General features: G+C 43.5%; 2 protein-coding genes across 2 annotated transcripts; both read right to left on the bottom strand.

Moving 5' to 3' along the window:
• Positions 1-2279: 2279 nt before the first annotated feature.
• LOC133962057 (ryanodine receptor 3-like) lies at positions 2280-9999 on the bottom strand. The gene is made up of 14 exons (XM_062397493.1): positions 9911-9999; positions 9309-9369; positions 7769-8007; positions 7074-7155; positions 6838-6968; positions 6313-6636; positions 5793-6033; positions 5556-5643; positions 5366-5458; positions 4170-4340; positions 3943-4002; positions 3713-3847; positions 3338-3450; positions 2280-2388 (listed from the first exon to the last, which is right to left on the bottom strand). The coding sequence occupies exons 2-14, from the start codon at positions 9350-9352 to the stop codon at positions 2280-2282; spliced, it is 1830 nt and encodes a 609-aa protein (XP_062253477.1). The 5' UTR covers positions 9353-9369; positions 9911-9999.
• Positions 9907-21397, bottom strand: LOC133962056 (ryanodine receptor 3-like). Its single transcript, XM_062397491.1, has 22 exons — positions 21130-21397; positions 20875-20989; positions 20234-20366; positions 19099-19202; positions 18828-18963; positions 18430-18616; positions 18149-18257; positions 17939-18059; positions 17267-17436; positions 16102-16322; positions 15772-15862; positions 14896-15036; positions 14082-14245; positions 13847-13925; positions 13243-13332; positions 12522-12668; positions 11887-11949; positions 11636-11711; positions 10551-10674; positions 10276-10391; positions 10115-10182; positions 9907-10032 (listed from the first exon to the last, which is right to left on the bottom strand). Exons 1-22 carry the CDS (start codon positions 21372-21374, stop codon positions 9907-9909), a joined length of 2826 nt encoding a protein of 941 aa, XP_062253475.1. The 5' UTR covers positions 21375-21397.
• Positions 21398-22001: the final 604 nt, after the last annotated feature.

Below are 22001 nucleotides of genomic sequence, written 5' to 3'. Positions count from 1 at the left end.
GAACAATGGGTACAGGATCACTAACCCTGACTATACAGTGCTATCCCTATGAGAGTGAGATCCTGACCAGATATGCTGACAGCATGCACAAGCAAAAGCATGGGTATAGTCATGGGTGCGTGCGCTTGCATGCATAAAGGGGGCGACTCTCTGGGTTTAATCTCTATGATAGATTTCCTGTCCCTTAATTGTAGGGCAGAGACTGTCATGATTGTGACTCATCCGGGCTTCTCAAGGGTAAAACATCTGTGTGATTTCAATAATAAATTATAATTAATTAATTCTTATAAAAAAAAAAGGCCCTCTGTTTCTTTTAATATTACAACTTAATTCTTTTAATATCATATATTTATTCTTGAAATCCCATTTTTCTCCCTTTAAGTGGCCCTAATGCTCGTTTACATTATATCAGACACATAAGAAAAAAATATCTGGATCTTAAAGCTCATCATGATCATGATTCCCCGTGGCAAAGGTGTACTATCAAAGGGGGCAAATAACGATACGTTTTTCAAAGTAAAAAGACAAAAAAAAAAAAGAAACTCACTGGCACAAGAGGGTTGTGTAAGAATTGGTAATCAGTCTTTTTAAATGATAGATTCTCATGGATTAGAAAGTACAAAATAAGATAAAAAGCTGTTAGAGTGCTTGTTGCATTTATTTAGCTTACAACCAATTCGATCCATGATGTGACATTTCATGACCGTGAAAATTTAGGAAAGGAAGCACAACTTTCATAATTTTCCTTAGCGAGTCCAAGCATCGAGACGGGATGCTCTTAGCTCTGCTGAATGGGGACAGACTACACAACACTTCACAAGAGCTGCCTCTGACATCAGCGCTGATGTCATGCTCGCCAAAAATGGACTGACACGTGAGAAACACTATGTAGGACTGACAAAGTCGTGGCGTCACACGGCGAAACTGGCACTTTTCACAATGACACAAGTAAAGGAGGATGGTAAAACGGGGCGATGCTCGTCTCCCAGGACGAGTACTTACTGCAAGATCCTGCACTAGCTTCTCCTCAAAAGAGTACTCCTCTGTTTCTATCCATATTCTCTGATAGGCCAGGAGGAAGAGGTTAATAGAGCGATGCCTGAGGAAGGGCGAGAGGACCGGGTTAGATAGCAAAAGAAGAGGGAAGTCCCTTTAGGAGAGGTTAATACAGGTTAGTGTAGGGCACTGGCACATCCAACTGGTCACCTCGGAGGAAGCTATCGCACAGAGCCGTTACGCACATGCTCTCTGCCAGACTGTTGGTTTACTCACACTTCTTTTTCATAACAAGCTAGCCCCATCAGCAGGCAGTAGTCTAGGGACTAGATTAATACGTTTCTGCCACAGACTTTATTTTTAAGATGGACGACATGACAAATCCCCAAAAGTGAAACGAAAGTGTCTTGATCTCTCCCTGGTGACTTGCTGAGGTTCACGTCATAAAGCCCTGCCTCCTCCATGTTAGCATATAGGACACGGACCAAACTAAAAAGTAAAAATACATGACAAATTCAGATTGTTTCTGTCAAGTCTGATTTTAGTTAGATACGTGATTATATACAAATGGGTTGAAACGCCATGATTGACAGCTGAGACTGGCACAAGGATGGCAGGATTCTAATCCGATATTTTTGGCTTCATTTTTTAAAAAGGATTTTTCCATGTTTTTATACAGTCTGAAGGATCTGCACAGTGAGAACATAAAGCAGGCATGTATCTGCAACAGTAGTTTGGCATTTAAGTGAATATTCTATCTTTATGTTTTTGCGGAGAGTGAGAAAAGGAATATCGCACTATTTAAGCTAAATGTGAAACTACAGCCAGGAGAGTTAGCTTAGCATAAAGATTTGAAACGGGCTCACAGTGAGGACACAACCGTAGAAAGTGAGTGCACATGATCCAGAAAAAGTTCATCACAAAAAACCCTTGCAAAACCAAAACGTACACTTAGGATAGAGGCAGGCTAGCTTTCCCCCCCTGGTTCCAGTCTTTATGCTAAGCTAAGTAAGCTAGGTAACCACCTCCTGGCTGCAGCCTCACAGTAAGCAGTAAGACAAAAAGGTGGAATCGATTTTCTCATCTCAAAAAACAGCAAGTTATTTTTCTTTCATTTTTGTATCAATCTTGATGCATCACTGTACAGATATGGACCAGTGGAAACACCAGGGGAAATATATGGGTGTTAAATGTTGAAGCATAGACCCGTGCCTGGAGGAAAGCGAAGGGGAAGGTTAGAAGACAGGTATGCAAGGTCAAACAGTGGCGACGTCACATCAGCGCTACGTTACCGTCAGCATGGAGAGCAGACTGTCATTGTCTGCGTTCTCATGCATTATCTCCAGCCACATATGTCGGTAGGCATTCAGGAAGTAATTATTATTTTTGTGCCTGAGGGGATGAGGTACAACATGGTGAGAGTGACACTGAGGAGAGAAGACAGGCTGAACAGAGACAGAAAAGTGAAAGAGACGACATCCGAAAGCGTGAAACCCAGGAAAGGTCGACATCATCCTCAAGCTTCACACCCATCCCTCCGACATTTATCATTCCAATTACAAAACAATCAGCTGTGTCTGCATTGTAAATACTGTCAGGTAATTATTAGCTGTGCTGTGTCATATTTCACTGTCAACAACTCTGACTAAATGAGTCATGCTGTCAGGGAGGCGGGCTGCATTGTCTGAGCCCATATTGAAGATGACCACCTCCAGGTTGGGCCTAATAATTGTTTTCCTCCCGACTGTAGCTCTCTGCCGGGCTCCTGGTGATTGAGTTACAGAGCAGCAGGGCATGAAATTGCTAGTGGCCCCTTTTTTTTCTTCCCTGTATCTTGATAACAGCTGCGGGCCAGACATTTGTCCTACAAACGGAGCGAGGGAGGGGGGGCTGTGCATTAATCCAGGGTCAGAACCAAGGAAGAGAAAAATTAGATTCATGAGCCACACACAAGCAGAAGAAGAGAGTGTGTTGGGCGGTATTTGACTGGCAAACATAGATGGGGACATAGATAGGGCGCAGGGAGCTCTCTCCTGGGGCCGGTTCAATCCCCGGCTGCTCCAGGATGCCTTCTGAAGTGTCCTTGGGCAAGATACTGAACCCTAAATTGCCCCTGACGATGTATGAATGGAGATTGCAAGACAAAGTTCAGCATATAATGGCATGAAGTGTATAAATGTGTGTGTGACTTTTACTGTAAAGAGCTTTGAGGGTCGACAAGACTAGAGAAGTGCTTAATAAATTCAGGTTTCATGATTATTAGGCTGTTGCATCATTTGAGATTTAAAAAAAGGAGAAGATGAAGAGTAAACTCTGTAGATGTAACAGTAAACAATAATACCTTGGTAGATTATAGAGTGGAGCCATGCGGAAGCAGGCCACAACCGCTCGCTTCCTCTGCTTGGACAGTAGCTTCTGCCAAACACACTTTTTGGATCTCAGGGGCTGCTCCACCTAATGGGAGCAGAAGAAGTCACAGTTAAGATGATCAATCAATCAATGCATTGGTTGTCACTGTCAACCAGACAAACCACAGAGAATAAAATTATCCGGCAGACCGTTTTTTTCCTCTAGTGGCTCATCCTGAATCTGAATGTGCCTGCATGTCTGGTGATCCTGTATTTTAAGTACCTTTATATTCCATGTATGTCTTTCACGGCATAATGCACCCCAAGTTTAATTTTTCAGCTCAGAAGAGTGAATGTTAAAGCCTGACCTGCTCCAGGTTGAAGACCGCAGCAGAGATCCTCTGGATCCGGTCCACCACCCTCTCAGGGTTAGGAGGGCCCTCGCTCCTCATCACTATATCCTTGTAGAGGTTTAGCTGCCACCTCACTGCAGGGTCCTCCGACTGGGGGTGTGTTACAAAGAAAGACGTCAAATACCAGCCTATAGTGTATGGGAGCTAATAATAACTGACAGAATTACTGATCTCAACCTGTTCACCTTTTCTCTGAGATGCAGATTCTGATGGATGTGGTCTTTGACCTCATCATCTGTCTCTCTCTGTTGAACAACAGGAGACAGAATAAAATAAAGGTTACCCAACAGTGTAATTTTAAAATTCTCATTTAAAAATGTATCTGGTAAATTGTTATTTTTTAAATGTATTCTCGTGTGAGAGTCATACGATCCCAGTAAAATGTGTGGCCAGCGTAAGATAACATTCTCACCAGGAGGTAGCGAGTCTTGGCCAGAGATATGAGCTCCTGGTCCCCCGGCGTGCACATGTTGAGGCCGATTGGCAGCATCTTCTTCAAGGCAGCTACGATCAGCGAGGTTTGGATAGAGTAGAACTCACCTCGCCTTTTCTTATGTTTCCTCTCCTGGTCTTGTCCTCCAGACTGAAATAAAGTAAGACTATAACCTCAGACAGCTTTGAAAGGTGAATTAAAAATCTATGAGTGTTTAATAAGCTGGTGTTTTCAGGTAACGGAAAAGGTCCCCCTTTATAAAGTATTATTTAAGTATATTTATTTCATAGAAGGAGCACTCATCTCATACTGTATTTAAAGTAAAGCAAGAGGCGACTGAAGTGTTCAGACGTCTCACACCTGAGCTGAAAAGCAGATTCCCTCTGTTAGAGCGTTACTGACATTACCAGTGATGGACAAAATCCACATTAAGGCATCTGATAAAAATACAAAAATAAGGATTTCCAAATTAATATATCTGTATATATATATAAACCCAAACACAGTCTTATCACACATTAACTACAGTAGATTATAGAACAGGTAGAGGTAACAATCGGCCAACACACAAAGTAACCACAATCTATCACCTGCAAACCCAGCAGTGGAATGTAATCACATGGTTTGTTTAGAAGGGCTTCATTACTCCAGATGCAATGAGGAATGACCAAAGTTACCATTTCATAGATAATCAGGTGAAGTAACATATAAATCAACTACAGACGACTGTATAGCACAAATTGTTGTTTTTTTCTGCTTGGCAACAGGAGCACATAAGCCAATAAGCTGGTTTATGCAGCTAATGCACTGTCACACTTTGTCTTCCTTAAACAACTGATAGAAACATTGGAAGACACAGAAAGAAAAGGCAGATAGAGATAGAGGAAGAGAATAAGAGAGCACACTACACCTCCCATGGATGTGCACTGTTTATCGCAAATGAGCACCGTTTAGTGTGCATTCATGTTGTCGCTCAAAGATTGTCCTTTTACATATTAATGTATTAGCATAGTATGTACACATTAAGTATGGCAGAGAAAATGGTGAAAGATGTCATGAATCTTTTTAGTTCTAGATCTTGCTGCCATAGCACTAATGCAAGAAGGAGATGGTTGACGCTCAATGATAAGAAAATCAAGATGTATAAGTGATTAGATGTAATATATAAAACTTACCTTTGACATCTTTGTTTTATTATCTCCAGTCAAGAAGGAAAGGTTGTTAATTTCATTCTGAACCACAAAGTTCTGCTCCTCTCTTTTGAAATTCTGGAGAAAGACAGGAAATAAAACATAATCTAATTGACAAAGCCCTTCTGTTTTTTTCGTAGTTTAAAATGTGTGAACTGGAGATGAAGGAACTCACATGTGACTTGCACCAGAGGATGAAAATCTCAGCCACCATTCTGAACAGCTCATTGGAGTCAGCGTCTGGTTCTTTCAGCCACCTGGACCTGCAGCGGCAGAGACACATCACTACAGAGACATTTGCACCTTTTTCATCCCCCGTAAATACTAACACCTGCCCCATGAGCACCCCCCCCCCCCCCCGAACACACCTTTAAATAAATCCCATCATATGCAGCATCGTCAGAGAGCTAACCTGTTGTTGTCCACGTAGCGGATGAGCATGGGGTAGAAGGCGTACAGGTCCCTGCAGAGGATGGCAAACTCGTCCAGGATGAGCAGCTCGGCCTCCTGGGTGTCTCCCTTACTGTCGGCCTTCAGCAGCTCCTCCTCAGCCACCACCTTCACCGTCTTCTTCTTCAGCTTCTCCAGCGTGGGCAGGAAGTGGCTCTTCAGCAGGTCAGCACGGGCCTTGCTGATGATGGGCTGCACGTACACTGAATCGCAAAACAGAGAAAAAACATCATTTTATTTACCCGCATCAACGAGGGGATGTTTTCACCCCTGTTTGGTGGTGCGTCTATGTGTTTGTTTTTAAGCAATATTACGCTAAAAGTACATGATAGATTGCCGTGAAACTGGTGGAATGGATGCAGTAAGGACCAGGGAATAAACTGTTAAATTTGTGGGTTATTTAGACCAATATGGGATCATAAGAGAAATTGCACTCGTTCATTCTGTCCTATCACGAGCTGTTACAGTAACCTCATGCCCACCTGCGATCCTCTTCATCCACGAGGCCTCATCTATGCCCAGATTGTTGTTGAGGATCTTGAGGATGTTGCCCAGGATGAGGCTGAGGTGCTCCGAGGTGACGGTGGTGCAACAGACACTGCCCCCGCTGGCCGGCTGATTCTCGGGGCCCCTCTCCCACCAGTAGGACAGATAGTTGCAGAGCATGGGCAGCACCACCTCGATGACGTGAGGCATCTCTGTGTACCGCGCCCCCGACTCAGCCATGTCATTGATATCCTTTATCAGGCCTTCCAGGCGCGGCATCCCGGGACACATGTCCTCCACCGAGTCTGGTATACCTAAGACTAAAAATACCACCGATGATTTATATGTAATTCAAACTACGTCTATGTCATTAGAGTAACATTTTTCAATTTTCATGCTCAGGCAGAATAGGACTGAGGTAGAGAAAGAACCTTATTCTCCCTGCGTAAGCTGTCTGCTTAGTCTGCTCAGACCACTACTCATTATCAACTCTTATTTCAGAATAAGTGCATATGACTCACTGGCTCGTTCTCGGGCACTCTTGGTATTAAAAACCGAGCAGGGGTTGTAATTGTTGAGCATAGGCTCCAAGAAGGCCACAGGCATGGCCCCAGCCAGGGTGGCCAGACAGTGACCGAGAGCAGGCAGCTGTCTGTGGGACACACAGAGGGGGAGAGGGGGTGAGAGCTGCTCTGAACATCAGTGGGTGTCTTCAGTGAGGTTTAATTCATTTTACAGAATACTCAAGCTCGGATACCTTTCTACGTAGATGTTTTTTCCAGTGCCCAGTGCATAGAGGCTGGTGAGAATTCGATAGCAGGACACTTGGACATCATCCACTGAAAAAAAAACACAAATAGAAAAACTTTATTATTTGCAACAAACACAATGATTTATTAATTTAAAGACACCCAGTATTGCAATGGGATGTATTAAGATAAGATAATCCTATTTAAGTCCCACCTCTGGGGTATTTGCCAAAGCTATGGCCTATATTGAGATCAAACTCACAATATTGGCATTCATCGTACTATTCAAAGAAATGTGAAAATATTCAATCCAATATTCAATGTTTGAAATGTATCATTCAAATAGATGGTAATACTAAGTCATTGGATCCTCAGTTTATATCAAATTAACCATTAGTAGCATCGGTAGAAATCCTGTCCAAGTCAGTGGCCATCCATAAAGATTTTACCGTCTTCATGAGGCAGGCTTGCGCCAGCATTAGCTCTGTGGATTCAGATTTTGCTTAGTGCACTTTCATGCAACAAGCATACAGTTCTTTACTGCTGAGTTGTTGTCCCCCCACACAAACGCCCCTGACCAATCAGATCCAAAATGAATACCATGGAGAAACACTCCCGGGCAATACGCAACACGCATCGACCACCCTGTTAAATAGTTTTTGTATCAGTCTCTCAGATGCTTGATCTTTCTGTCAGGACTCACACAGCAGGTCCACTCCAAAGTGGTGCTGAGTGATGTGCTCGAACAGAGCGGTTAGGATGGGGAGCAGAGCCACGGTGGTGTAGTTGATGTTCTGCGAAACCCCTTTCATCTGCGAGCGGGAGTGAGTGAACTTCCCCAGCTTCAGGTTCTCGAACGTCTTCTCCAGGTCCTCTGCGGCGTTCTCGAAGAACGTCCTCAAGCCGAGCCGCACCATCTCTGAGCCCGACTTCATCACCGTCCTGTTGGGAGGGAAAGAGAGCGTGATAAATGACTGGAGCCAGGTGAGGAGATATAATAAGGAGCTATAATAAACCACTGGATAACCCTTGGTATGCAAAGGACGACACTGTTCACCAGCAGGAGGAGACGCTCACATGTGTGATTAATTCACTCTCAGTCTATTAAGGTTTTAGTCATGAAATATGAGACAGGCTGAGCGCCCTTACACCGAAACATAAATGATTTATCTGATGACACTGTAGAAACATTAGAGCCCAGAAACACCGTACGACACTGAAATAGCACAACGCCATTAATATGATTAGTCCGTCCATGCTCTATATTCACAGTTCATAACTTTGCTGAATGAATAAACCATTGTGGAGCCCTGATGTGCCCCAACAGGATAGAGAAATCAAGGGCAGAGTCTGTGGGCATCAGCTGTAGCTCCTTAGCACAAATAAGACACAATAACACGCTGATGATTTAGCCTCATTAGGTGCGCGCTGCATTAACAAACAGTACATTCTCTCTGAAGAACACTATAAGCCTTGGGCAACATTTGCTGCATGAAATTTGCTTGTACTTATTGAAATGCCAGCGGATGCTCTTTGTTAATGCCAGGGCCTCCCATGAGACACGGGAGTAATAATCGGCCAAAGGAAAAAATTTGTGACAAATATGCTTCACTTGAGGATCCTAAGGAGGTTAGATTCATAGACAGAGCTTTGCACTGGAAAAAAAAGACTAGGCTTCTCACATTTTTAACATTAAAGCACAGTCTTTATCAAACTGAGGGCTTATGTTAACATTTCATTTTTCTCATTCAAGGTCCCGCTGCAGTAGCTTATTAGACCCTCTTCAAGCTCCTCTTTGTTCCTCTCGATTACATTTCAAAAGGTTTGTCCTTTAAAAGAACTCTCCCTATATCCTCAAAATGGTTTAAATTTAACTCTTCACCTTCCTCCTCATTTTGTAACTGGAATCTATGAATATGCTAATATGACGCCCACCCTGCTTACGCCTCACCTGTAGTTGAGGAGCCTTTTCTAGCTACTGAGCCCCACCCACAAGATGACTGGATTGGTTCCTTAGGTTTGTGACATCACTAACCCCGGCTGTCCAAGTCTGTTTTTCACAAACTGGCATTTGTCTACTGCAGTGGAAATACTCATTGTGTTGGCTGCTTATTTTTCATGAAAATACGTCTGTTATTGTATAAAAGGCCCAAGGGGGACTTAACATGAAACTGTCTGGACACTTATCCGGACTTTGAGCAGAGTTTGCTCTGGGTTTTGAGCTCAGTCATATGTGTACCCACCTGGTGTCCAGAGTGTGCGCCAGGATGTGCAGACAGCTCACCATGGTGGTGGAGTCACTCCCTACAAGACACCATCAAACACAAAGGCAGTTAATATAATATACATCTATGTGCTGTCACTACCTCTCAAGCAATGTTATGATCTGAATTGAGCCTAAAGCTACGTATAACCCCCAGTAAATGTTGAGTGTTTAGATAGAAAATGATATAACATAATATAAAGTTGCCTGTATTCTGCGAATTTACAGATCAAATTTACAACATTTAATGTTTGTTGAGCACTTAAACCACGTGAACAAACCCCAGACATGAAAAATGACGAATACCAACGTCCACATTCACACACATACACATTTCTGAGCAGTCAGTATTGATCAGCTTACCAAAGAGTGAAATCCTATGTCTGACAAGAGCTGCCAGTTTACAAAACAGGCTGGAGGTATGACGATTAGAAAGAGGGGAGGAAATCAGAGAATCAGTAAATTCTTGGAGAGAAGATGAGGAATTAAGATCGTTAGGGATTAAGATTTTGAGTTGAGGGTGGTAAAAGATTGAATTGTCATGCTGCTTCTGCTGCTATGGGTCATTCTGTGAGCCCCTACCTGGTGACCATCTCCTTCTCCTTGTTGGAGGCGTAGCCGCTGCTGCTCAGGCTCCTACTAGGGGAGGAGAGGAAGTAGAGCGAGTGGTTCTTGAAGTACTGGTCGATGAGGGGGAGTAGAACCTGAACAAGGACAGAGATGGTGACACCAGTGAATGGTGAGAATGTTATTTGAGGTGTAGATGAATTTGTATCACTTTCTTACTTTGGCAAAAAACTTGATTTCTTGTTCATGAGGGGACCTGTCGGTTTTTCCATTGGCAGCCATGGACTCTGGATAAAAAAAAAACATGAAATTGCATTTTTTTATATTGAGTTAAAAAAAGGAACCACAGATATGTTTCTTCATGTGTGATATCATCATACCTAGATGGGAGATGAACTCCTGCGCTGAGTCGACATACTTGAGCAGCTTCTTGAGGAAGCGATAGGCGAACCTCTTCTCCATGGACGAAGAATCCTGCTCCAGGTCCTTCAATCCTCTGCAGCACAATAAGACTCTGGCTATAAATAACATTTGATTTGATAAAGGACTCCCCTGACCACTGACATCTATTGAATGGACAAGTTAGGAGGTCGTGTTGAGTTTGTGCAACACATAAAAATGATAAAGTATTCGGTGGCGTTTCACATCTGTTGACCTTGTGACGCTGTAGCCATTGATTTGCAGGAAGCGGAAAAAGTCCTGAGCCTTCTCTCGATCACGAGCCTTCTCCTTGGCTGTCAGGGTGTCGTAGGGCACCAGCAGAGGGTGTGTTCCTCCACCTGAAAACACACACACACACATACACAGGTGACTATATCCATCTATAGGGCCTTCGGGACTTCAGAGTTTTGGTCAACCAGTACGACGAAAGGAGGTAAGGTTTGATACCGTCAAAGCCCCATGAGAACATGAGGGCAATTATATGATCATGGAAATGTGAGAACCCAATAAAAAGACGTGAACAGGAAGGTGATGATGGAGATCGAGTGGATCCAGTTTCATGTATTGTGATTAGGCAATTTACAAAGAAATCTCATACAGATCACTTGATAGAATGTTTTTATAATTCATAATGATTCACTGCAGGTGAATTTTTCATTGTGGTTGCAGCTTAAAGCTTTGTTAGAATCAAGTAAGTAATTTATTCAACAGCATCATACACAGACAGTCTAAGTGCCTCAGTGCGGTAGAGAGAATATCTGAATTCATTATCAGTGACTCGATTTCAGAAACGGTGTGCATGTGTAGATGGTAATTCAAGTATCCTCATTGATTTCACATAATCAATGTTCATATACATGTCAAAAAATATAAGCAAAACAAAACTAGAAAACATGTGAAAGTAACACTCACTTCTCTTATGAATGTACTGTGTCAGTTATGTGCATTAATAAACCTACGGAGTTGTTCGCTGTAACACTTTCACATTTCAACGTTAAACTCTAATCTCTTCGTATCCGCTCGGAATCCACGTGCACTCTTACTCTGTGAAATACGGTGCATGGCTTTGCCAAACCAATCTTTATGCAAGCGAACATGCAATGTCATTTAACATGGATTGAACAGACCAACATCTTAACCAGCTTTGTAGCTTAACACCAAGTCACTGAACCAGGGTTTGTCAAACCTGCCTTTTTTAAATCAGAGAAGGTTGAACCAGCTTCATAGTACAGGCCCGTGGTCTCTACTGAGTGCACACACACACACACAAACACAAACACACACACACACGAGGATCACCTCTGCTTCCAAGGTCACTTTTCTTCTTTTTGGCCCAGATGTTATGGTAATTTTCAGCCACTATCTCCACCATCCCCTGGGACCAGAGGCAAAGAGAGACAAACAGTCAATCTCAGTCGACCAGGGAGCTAATCCCAACCCCCCCACAGTACTACATACACATTCAGGAAATATAGTTCGTCATCACATATGCAGGCGCTGACACTGTTTGATGAGAATAAAAGTACAACTGAACAAATGGAGTCACTCACCTGCAGCTCCCTGGATAGAACCACGGTGCTGGTGTCTATCGGACTCGGATTGAACCCATTTGCCTGGAAATATTGAAATAGATGAAGATTAAAAGTGAGATATACTGTGTCATTAGCATCTAGTTATAGAAGCATTTAGTAACAAAAATAATATCCAATTCTTTATGGTTTATAGTGTTAAAACACTGCAATTACGTCCATGATCTCTACGAATCCCTACGATTATCATGATTGTTTAAGAGTTGAGCATAATAGAAAAGAAAGCAACAAAGACTTGTTGTCAAATGTCAACCGCCAAAGTGGTTCTGTTTTACTTGTGTCTATTTGTTTTTTGGTTTGTTTGTTTGTAAACAAGATTACAGAAAAACAACCGATAGATTACCACCAGCTTGGGGGATGCATGCAGGACTGATATTGTGCGCAATTTTGTGCAGCTCCAAATAAAAATCCAGATCTAGTGAATTTAAATGTGATTTCATGAGGGGACGGTTTTCTGGAGAATTATACATCTTGTATATCACTCTTTAGCTTTAAACCTTTAACAGATAATTAATGCTCTGATGTGACAAGAGCGTTTGCATTTCCAACACAACAAAGACCATCGATGTCAGTGCCTGAGGCGTATTCTTTCAAACCTGTGAGGTCTGAGATATCTTCCTCATTTTCTCGTTCTCCCTCTGCAGAGACATGCTCTCTCCATCCTTGGTCCTGTCGATGCTCCAGCTCATTGCCAGCATGCTCTTCAGGGACTCTCTGATTGGCCATCTGTAAATCTCCTTCTCCTGCAGCATAGAAACAGAGATTTACTCCAGGAGCTTCATGTTCTTCTCCCTCATAAACAGCACATTGCACCAAGCACACTGCACCTATACTAACTCTGATTTAACTCACTTTTCCGATATAATTTTGACAACAATACACAATTCTACATAAAAATTAAACAAAGAATCTTATTCTATCTTGTATGAAACATCCCAAGGTCAGTTTTATATTTAATGTCATATATTGGAATGAAAATGTACATGTATTGGATTCCCTTGTACAAAAAAAGACTTAGAAATGTTCTGCTGTTTAAAAATGTTGTCTTTTTAATTCCGTTGTTCACATGTATTTATGGTATATATACATTATACTACTGTATGTCAAATTTTCTCTTTAAAATGTATATATAACCTGTATCGATGATGTTGCATGTTTTGTACTTTATCTTTTGTATATCTTCTCGGTGTTGTTTTCACATGAGCCCTTCCTGAGTTCTACCACACTCCGCGTGCACATTTCCATTTCGGTAATGTATTTTGGATTTAAGTGAATAAACTAAATTAAACTAAAATAAAACCATCTGACACAATGCACCTTCTCTGTTAGAGCCTTGTAGGTCCTAAGCTGAGGATGGGTCTTGGCCTTCTCGTCGACACAGTCTCCGTATTTCCATCCCAGCAGCACCTGAGACACGAGCACAGAGGGAGGCACAAGAGGGACAGCGATCATTACTGCCATCAGAATCAGAAGACAAGATTTATGATCTGAAAAACTGGGTATGAGATTTAACAAGCATAACACGCTACGGAGTCACGGTACATTCAGTTCTTGCTGTTCTCAGCTCTTGTGATTCTTTTCATTTTTTTTGACAAACAACAAACATTTGAGGAGAGGAGATCATGGGAGCAGTTATTGTCATCATGCTCTGAGTATCTTTCACATTCATAAGAAAAAGGAGGCAACATCAAGAGGAAACAGGGCTAAGATACTGGAGAAAAATATTAAGATATTGATCTGAATTGATTTCTTTCACTTTCACGGAGCATAAGCGCTTTGCAGCTGATTATTGTCCTGTGCAGTGTTTCTTCAAGGCAAAACATTATGAATGCCCTCTCCTTTTCTTACGATACTGCGAGTGCAGCAATGCACCATTTAATACCCATTTCCCTCCGGCGGAGACTCTTATCTTTGGCCTTACCTTCTCTGCAGACCATTTCTCATGAGAGTGCTCGCCGTATTTGTTGGCAAAGTGCTCGAGCTTCTCCGGGAGAGCAATGCTGGAAAAAGAGTGAGTCAATCTGTCAGCGTCACAAACGCATGATACTAAAATCAAGTGCAGTCACGTGCTGTGTACTTCATCACAGGTATGACACATAAGTGTCAAGCTGTGCATATACAGTATCTCATTGACATCTGGCTCCAACGTGGCTTACTTAGCAGTATTGATGGGTTTGGGGTCAAAGTTGCCCTGAGCATCCACCGAAACAGGCTTTTCCACAGTCGAACTAATGGAGGCATCAACATAGTCTGGTGGCAAAGCTCCAGCTATGGCACTGAGGCAAGGCATGGCCATCTTAAACAGCTCCGGGTCATATTTCTATAAGGGAAGAGAAATAAAGAAAGTTGTGGTTAAATTAAATGTCCTTATAGTATCATTCTGCACATTTTTATTTAACAAACATATGCTAAAGAAAAAATAAGCCATACAGCCACGCTAGTCTGAGAGTAGCAGGGGCCAGTGGAAGAGACGTTAATGAAGAATCATTCTAAAAGCTGCAGAATCCGTATGCGAGAGGGTTTGGATCAATGATTGTCTGTCCAGATATTGATGCTTTCGGGCACAGCCTACTTTCATGAGTGTGCATTTAAAGGGATGTGCTGAGTCTACATCCCAAACACACAAGACATGTGACAGTGAGTTCCCTGCATGCTAATAAAGACCCTGCTGAGACCCTGAGAAAGGTAACGTCAACAATTATCTCTACAAACACATTCTGCCCGTGAATATTGCAAATCTGAAGACTACTTTGACCAATCACGGTTGAGCAGGATATGTTTGCCTGCGGGTGAACAGTCCATGTGGAGAGCAGAAGAGGCAGAACACATTGATTAAATGCATTAGCTAATGGCATTTTAATTTATTTTCCTTTAACAATTGAGTCACTGGCTCTGATCCTCAAACAAGATTGCAAAGGATCCTTCTAAGAAAGAAAGAAAAAAAATTGTGCAACATACGTGGCTCCTCACCTTCTGTGACAGAGAATCAAACACTCCCCAGAAGATTTTCTTGGTGAGCAGCAGTTCATCCTCCGATGCGGTGCCGTAGCTGCCCCAGCCCGACGGGAGGCAGTAGTACTTCCAGTTCTGCTCATAGTGGTTGGTCAGCAGCTGGTGGACACACAGAGAGCAAGGGGCAAACACACGTTAAGTCATAAATATATACGGGTTTAAATATACAGAGCATATGCAGAGTTTAAAGGGTTTTCAGTGACGGGCAACACGCCTGAAGCCTGGACATGTTCTCCCAGCACACTGGCACCAGGCCGAGGGTGCATAGTAAAAAGCAGCACAGAGGGGGTCAGCTCTCCCGCACTCCGCAACAATGGAAACGTGAACATGAAAGTAAAGCACAAGTGTGTCATACATTTCACAGGGCAGTCACAATCTATTGCACCTCCATTATTTCTCTCCTGTGGTCAGAGAGACGGAGCAGAGCAGTGGAGCCAACAAGGCTGTAATCACATTCATAGTTCATCTCCGTGTTTTCCCTCCTCGAGCTCCCGCCTACTTCCATGCCAGATGATTAACGCCACAGGGACAACTGTGCACCTGTGAGCGTGTTTCTGTGAGAGCGAGAGGTTAACACCGATAATATTACACGTGAGGACGACCTGCACTCGCGCAGGTGGAAATAAGCTGTTGGTAGCTCTCTAATGATCTAATAAACTCAGGTGGAAAAGCATAAACATGTCTGAGAAGGCGGAGATTAAAAGTACCCAGCTGATGATGAGGCAGACAGGAATGTGTTAAATCTGAGGCCTGCGGACAAGTCAACAAGGAGAATGGGATAAAGGTGAGGTAAGAGATAACAAAGGCTTTTTAAATGAGGAGATAGTTGCCCACCCTGAGCGGCATCTTGCAGTATTCCGTCAGCAAGGGCACGTCAAAGACGAGGCGGTGCAGGAGCTGCTGCAGCATCGAGGGACGAAGGTGTCTGCAGAATATGGTGAAAGAGAGATAAGAGCGCTGTTAGCCAGGGTTGTCTTCAACTGCAACATCTTCAGACTCTGACCCGTTTTTTTTGTAACAAAGCCTTAGAGGGATTTTCAGAAGGTAAACAAAGAAAGCTGATTAAATCTCCTGTTGATCCCAGCCAGGTGAGATACCGCGAGCCAGACAGAAGCCAGCGAAAACAGTTCATTCTACTGATGGAGAGTTCCTGATGCTCCTCACTTGCAGACAGCCAGCAGACACTCCTCTATGGCGTCTCTCTGGGCCTTGGTGAGCGAGCGGCCCTTGGAGAGGCGGTAGATGGTGTGGAGGGTGGAGTCGAGGAGGCTGGCGTGGTGCTCCGTGCCGGCGAAGAGCGGGGCACAGCGGGTGAGGAGGGGCAGCATGGCAGAGCCGATGTAGCGGTTCATGGCCAGGGCCGTCTCCGTGGTGCACAGCCCCTCCTGTGGCAAGACAGGGGTCAAAGGTCATGGAGGACGTGACAGTTGGGACATTATATTTGTAAAAGGGGATATTTGTAGGCATTGACACAGTTCAACAAAGACACAAAGTCCCCCCCCCCCCCCTTTTCCCGCTCCAACAGAGCTGGATCCCTGTTTACAAGTAGAATCGATTTCCAATCAATTACATTTACATACAGATTACCTCAAAGTGCAAAGCAAAATAACAAAATTAAATCAAGTAATGCATTGACAGAAACAACCAAACAGAGAAATTTAGGAGTTGCAAATGAATAGCTAAATATATATATCTTAATATAATATAAAAGGGGTAGAGTTACACAGTTGCATTATCAGTAGCTTCAATTTTCTCTTCCAATGTATCTGAGAATTTCCGAGCACACCCTTTTAACGAATCTTCTCATGTGACAAATGATGTATATCGTCTTTTATCCATTGTTAAAAAATTGTGTGAGATTTATCGTTCCACTTCCAATTCATCTTTCAACTTCCACCATAAGTCATTTAGATAGAATATGATTTTTTTGCCTGACAACTAATATGTGGATACTCCAAATTGGATAAATATTGACTGCCAGACACTATTTCGTTTTGGACAGGACCAGAATTTTAAAGGGTGACTGCTGTTTGCCTGCATTGATCAAACACAGGGTCGACATTAGCTAGTTTGACTTTAGACTGGTAAAGACGTTGTAAAACCATAAACTGGATAATTACATCGTAAGCTGACTGAAGAGGAGTGTATTTCCTTAGCCTACTTTTGTTGATGAATTAGAGTAAAGAACAATTACATTAATCACTTGAAAATAAACAGCGAAGTTAGAATAAATGGTTGCCCAATATTATTGATCCTGAACTGCCCTGATGAAGTTTACGCTACAGATTTAAACCATTCATTACTTCTACCCCTGTGTTGCTTCACTCACCGTATCCAGAGAGGCCGCAGCCTTCAGGTCGAGCAGAAAGCCCACTTCAAGCAGGTGAAGCAAAAAGCTCTGGTCCTCAACACCGTACACCCTGTCCAGAAACAGCACCATGGGGGCCTTGTGGTCCGGACAAAAGCAGGCCGACATGTCGGGCTCCGTCACCGATACGTCTGAGAGAGATCGAGTCAAAAGAAGAGACGGCAGGTGTGAAGCAGTGAAGTACAAAGTGAATGGGGGTACAGCATATGATGGCTATTTTGTTTTTAAAATCAGGGGAGTCAGGTGTTTTCATGAGGCAGATTACAGCAGCGTGCGGATCAGAGGTTTCTGGAGCCATCTACGCTCTTGGCCAGCCGACAGAGTTTGTGTGCCGGTGCTTACAGCAGCAAATTTAAGAGGCAAGTCTTTCCATGCTTTTGCAGATCAATCAATAGAGCAGGACAGCTCGCTATTGAAATGATCGGGCTCACTCAGAGCTATGGGAGTGTGTAGTAAAATGTTGTGCTGATTAAAAGGGCATGAGCAGTGAAACGAAATCAATAAGCTTTCCGCCTCGCACCGAATGTGCAGAGTTTCATGCCCGTTGCGTCTGCATGTGAGGGAGACATTCTGTTGTAGCCTGGAAAGACAGGACCATGATGGATGTCTAATTAAAGGGGTGCGTACACTTACCTTTGTTGACGACAGGCATTTTGAGGGGTATGCTGATAATTCCAACGAGGTCCTCTGTTGGCACCAGAGAGCGCAGGATTGCACGGATACGCAGAGCTTCACCTTTCCCCTTGTTGATGAGCTAGGGTAGCAAAACACAAGAGAAAATGAAAAAAATTCTATCTCAGAAAAAGCTCATTGAAAAACTAAAAATTGCAGAAAAACACATACATGCATTTCTGGGGCGCAACGTCCCAAAAGATCAATAAGCGCAGAGTAGAAGGACATAATGGCGTTTCCCATGTGAACAACTTCTTCCTCGTCATCCCCGTCGGCAGATCTAATGGTGGGAAAAGCAGAGAGTGGAAAAGGAACAGGTAAAGATAACAGGGAGAATATCTTTGAAGGTTATCACAGCAAAGACGCACGTCCTGGGGGGGGATGAACAGCTAATCTTAAAGATAAATCCTCAGCATTGATTTGATGAGCTTCGCCGGATCTTGCTGGCTTACACGTCAGAGCTGAATCCCTGGACGGAGCCCGGCAGGTCCAACGCCGGGGTCTCGGAGATCTTGATGGCTTCCTTCATGGCCGCCAACAGGCCGTTCCCTCCCTCTCCCCTCAGGGCCGGTCCAAAACACTCGGGGCGACGGATGAGCAGCTTTACCACGACACTGGAATTCTCCTCCACACTCTCACCTGGCAAACAGGTCATAAGGATGAGTGTGAGTAAATACAGAGCAGCCGGGAGATACATATTTAATATCAGCACATCCACTTTCTTTAGCGCTGATATAGAGCCTCAGGTAAAACTCTGGGTGCACTTTGCCTTAGGTGTTTTCTGCACGTTAAGAGAAAAGGGAGTTAAGGAGTGAAAGAAAGAGACAGAAAACGGTAGCCGCAGATGTACCGTTGACGAAGACGGCAAACCGCAAGAAGGAAAGGTAGCGTTCTCCTTCTATGGGGTTCCAACCTATGTCTGGATAACCTTTAGCAAGAAGCATTGGGCAACTCTGGAGACCACATCCAGCCAGGTAGGTGACCACCTGCAGGAAGAGCACTTACGTTACATCACATACTGTCCAACACACATGCAATATTTGATCTATTCATTCTATCTAATCTGTTCAACAGTTCTGCACGTGTACAGTAATTGTAAGACTCAAAATAAAAAGTTGTACCTTGTCTAGATCAGGTTCCTCCAGTGCCAGAGCCAGGCCGTTGTTGTCCATCACGGAGGAAGCAGCCACATCGAGAGGAGTGGAGCCCCTCATGGCTGGGGAAGCTGCAAAACCAAGCACATACACACAGGTTCAACTGCTTAAGGTCTCATCTAACGTATCTAACATCTGTACACAACCAGCCTGTGTCTGTGTTAATGTTTCAACAAACAGCAGGGGGTGGTGTTTTCACTTTGTAATTTGTGGCCTTTAATTAAGTGTGAAAGAGGGCGAGAGCCTTGACGACATGCAGCAAAAGGACGTGCGGAATAGAACCTGTGACCGCTGCAGGAGGACTCAAGCCTCTGCACTCGCGGGGGCCAACACAACCAGGTGAGCTTTAGGCACATCTGTGGTCATATCACATATGAATGTTTTTACAATCAATCAATCAACTTATATAAACATATATATGTATAGCCTGTATTCACAAATCAATATTTGCCTCATAGGACTTAACCATCGGTACAAGGTGTGACATCCTCTGTCCTTAACCCTATACTGTAGTGGGAGAAAATCAAAAAACCTTTTCACAGGGTTATTGCTTATACTATAACATAACTTGTCATCACCTGTTTAATGAGCAATCTGACAAGTGTGTGTGTGTGTGTGTCTTCATGAGTGGGTGCATATGTGTGTGTGCATCCAGTGGAGACGCTCTCTTTGCCCAGCGGGGCGCTCACTGAGACTGTGGCATCGCCATCTTCTAACAGAATGAGAGATGAGTCGCTCTCTTTGCCGATTTGCAGTGTTCCCAGCCTCACACACACACACACACACATACACACACACATACACACACACACAGACAGACGTTTTCTAAGGTGTGAGTCTAATGCGTGTGAGCTCAGAGCTGCAGAGTAAGTCCTGTGATGTCAAGAAGTGTGTCGGACATTTTAATGAGGATGCTGTCGGTTTTATAGTTCGATTTTCATACATGCCTGAGGCGGCTGTACAGACATGTTGGGCTCCTTTTCTCAGTTTTAACAACCATGTGACATCTTCATTTTCAAGTACATGTCCTCCACTTTCCTAAGTGGGGTCAGTAGTCACTGGGCTGATCGTCAATAAGACCGATACCGAGAGCTGTACCCACCTAGGCCCACGCTGCTGTTCTCCAGCAGGTAACTGAGGTGGTCGAACATGGCCTTCTGGTTCTGACGGCTGATCCGGCAGAAGTAGCACAGGAAGCGACAACAGCTGGCCACCATCTTGGGGAAGGCAATTTCCTGTAGGGTGGCACACACAGACTGAGTAGGGTCAAAAATCTGACCTGCTTGTATTCTAACCAAGACAGAAAATCTCATGTATTTACAAACAGTGAACACAAAATTATCGGAAATACGTATGTGATGTGATAACTAGTGGTTGTGGTTTCTGTGAAGTTGTTTTCATTATTCAGAATTTACTGCAGTGACCTCCTGCATAACGTGTTGTTCCTAATTAACGTCTGAAAGGCCTGAGCCCTTCACACGCTGCCAGCCGGGCTGCCACATTCTGCCCTTTCTGCCCTCAACCCTGTCACAGCCTGAGGAGAAAGCCCACCCATAGAGACCACGTCTTCATTAATGCACATTCACCCCGTGACCACACTTCACACACACAAATGATAACACACATTACTGGACTGAAGCGCATTTCTATAAGTGAGCGACATTATTTCTGGCGTGGCGGTGCTGTGAGCGCTGTGGGAGCCTTTGGAAGTAAAGATAAATATAGAGATAGATGTTGTTAAACCTGGGATTTGTCTCCTCCGAGCACATTGACCATGACCTCCATGACAGTCTCATGCATGCCCAGGATTCTCATTAGGTTAGGGTGCTGGTAGAACACCTTGTTGTTCATGATGTCGCTGGGGAGAAAAAAGACAGAACAAAAATATAATACAAAACAAACGCCATAAACAGAAGTATCAGGATGTTGTATCACTCTAATCTGAAAGGAGGATTTTGTGAGAATCAAGAAAAGTTGGAAACAACTCCGACGACCTACCCGAGTCCGTCAATCATGAGCTTCTCCTCTTCTTTCCCCATGCGAACAGACAGCAGAGATCTGATCTGCCCCAGGGAGGCCAGGAGGTTGATGGTGTCCTGCACAGAGACAGCGCTGATGGTGTAGGCCTTCCTCATGGCCCGGAGTAGCTCACCAATGCTGTCGTACTGTCTCCTCAGCAGGCTGAACATCTTACGGACGAGCTCGGGGTCCTGGATGTGACACTCCTGGGCCCAGCTGACCATCGTCTGAGAGATCAGCTCCTTCAGATTAGCTAAGAAGACAGTTGGAAAGTGGAGATTAGTTGATTTATTGTTATACTGTATGTTTTACAGCACTATCCTAAGTATTACCTTGATTGAAAATGTCTTCAACATAAGTTGATCTTTTGACATCTATCATCATGTAGCCTAACTCACTGGAGACTGACTACGGTTTGGGGTCCAAAAATGATCGGGTTTTTCTACACAACTGAATTCTTAGCATTAAATGTAAAAGAGCGCTCAGAGTTGGTTTCCATTATGATTTCCAGCAATCAAAAAGAAAAGGGGAAAACAACGAGTAATAGCTAATTTTAGCCATGGTAGTTTCAAATGTTTTAAAAAGCTGTCAAATAAAATAAAACAACCCAATAGTAAATTGTCTTTTCAGCCTTTGGACTTCATTTCCCCCCACAGACCCTTCAGTTTACCGAACCACAGACAACAGCTAGGAAACTAGCTCAAATCAATTTCCTTTGAATGAGGTTCAACAAACTCTTGGGACAATTTGTGTCACAAATCTCTGGGACTGTTATTTTGAGTCTCGGGACTGAACAGTTTGGGAACCCCTGTTGTAGTGATTTTGAAAATAATGAATTAAACCTCAACATA

Source organism: Platichthys flesus, chromosome 10 (genome assembly GCF_949316205.1).
Source record: "Platichthys flesus chromosome 10, fPlaFle2.1, whole genome shotgun sequence".
Classification (NCBI taxonomy): domain Eukaryota; kingdom Metazoa; phylum Chordata; class Actinopteri; order Pleuronectiformes; family Pleuronectidae; genus Platichthys; species Platichthys flesus.
The sequence above is the reverse complement of the archived record's forward strand: the minus strand, read 5'-3'. Positions and strand labels throughout refer to the sequence as shown.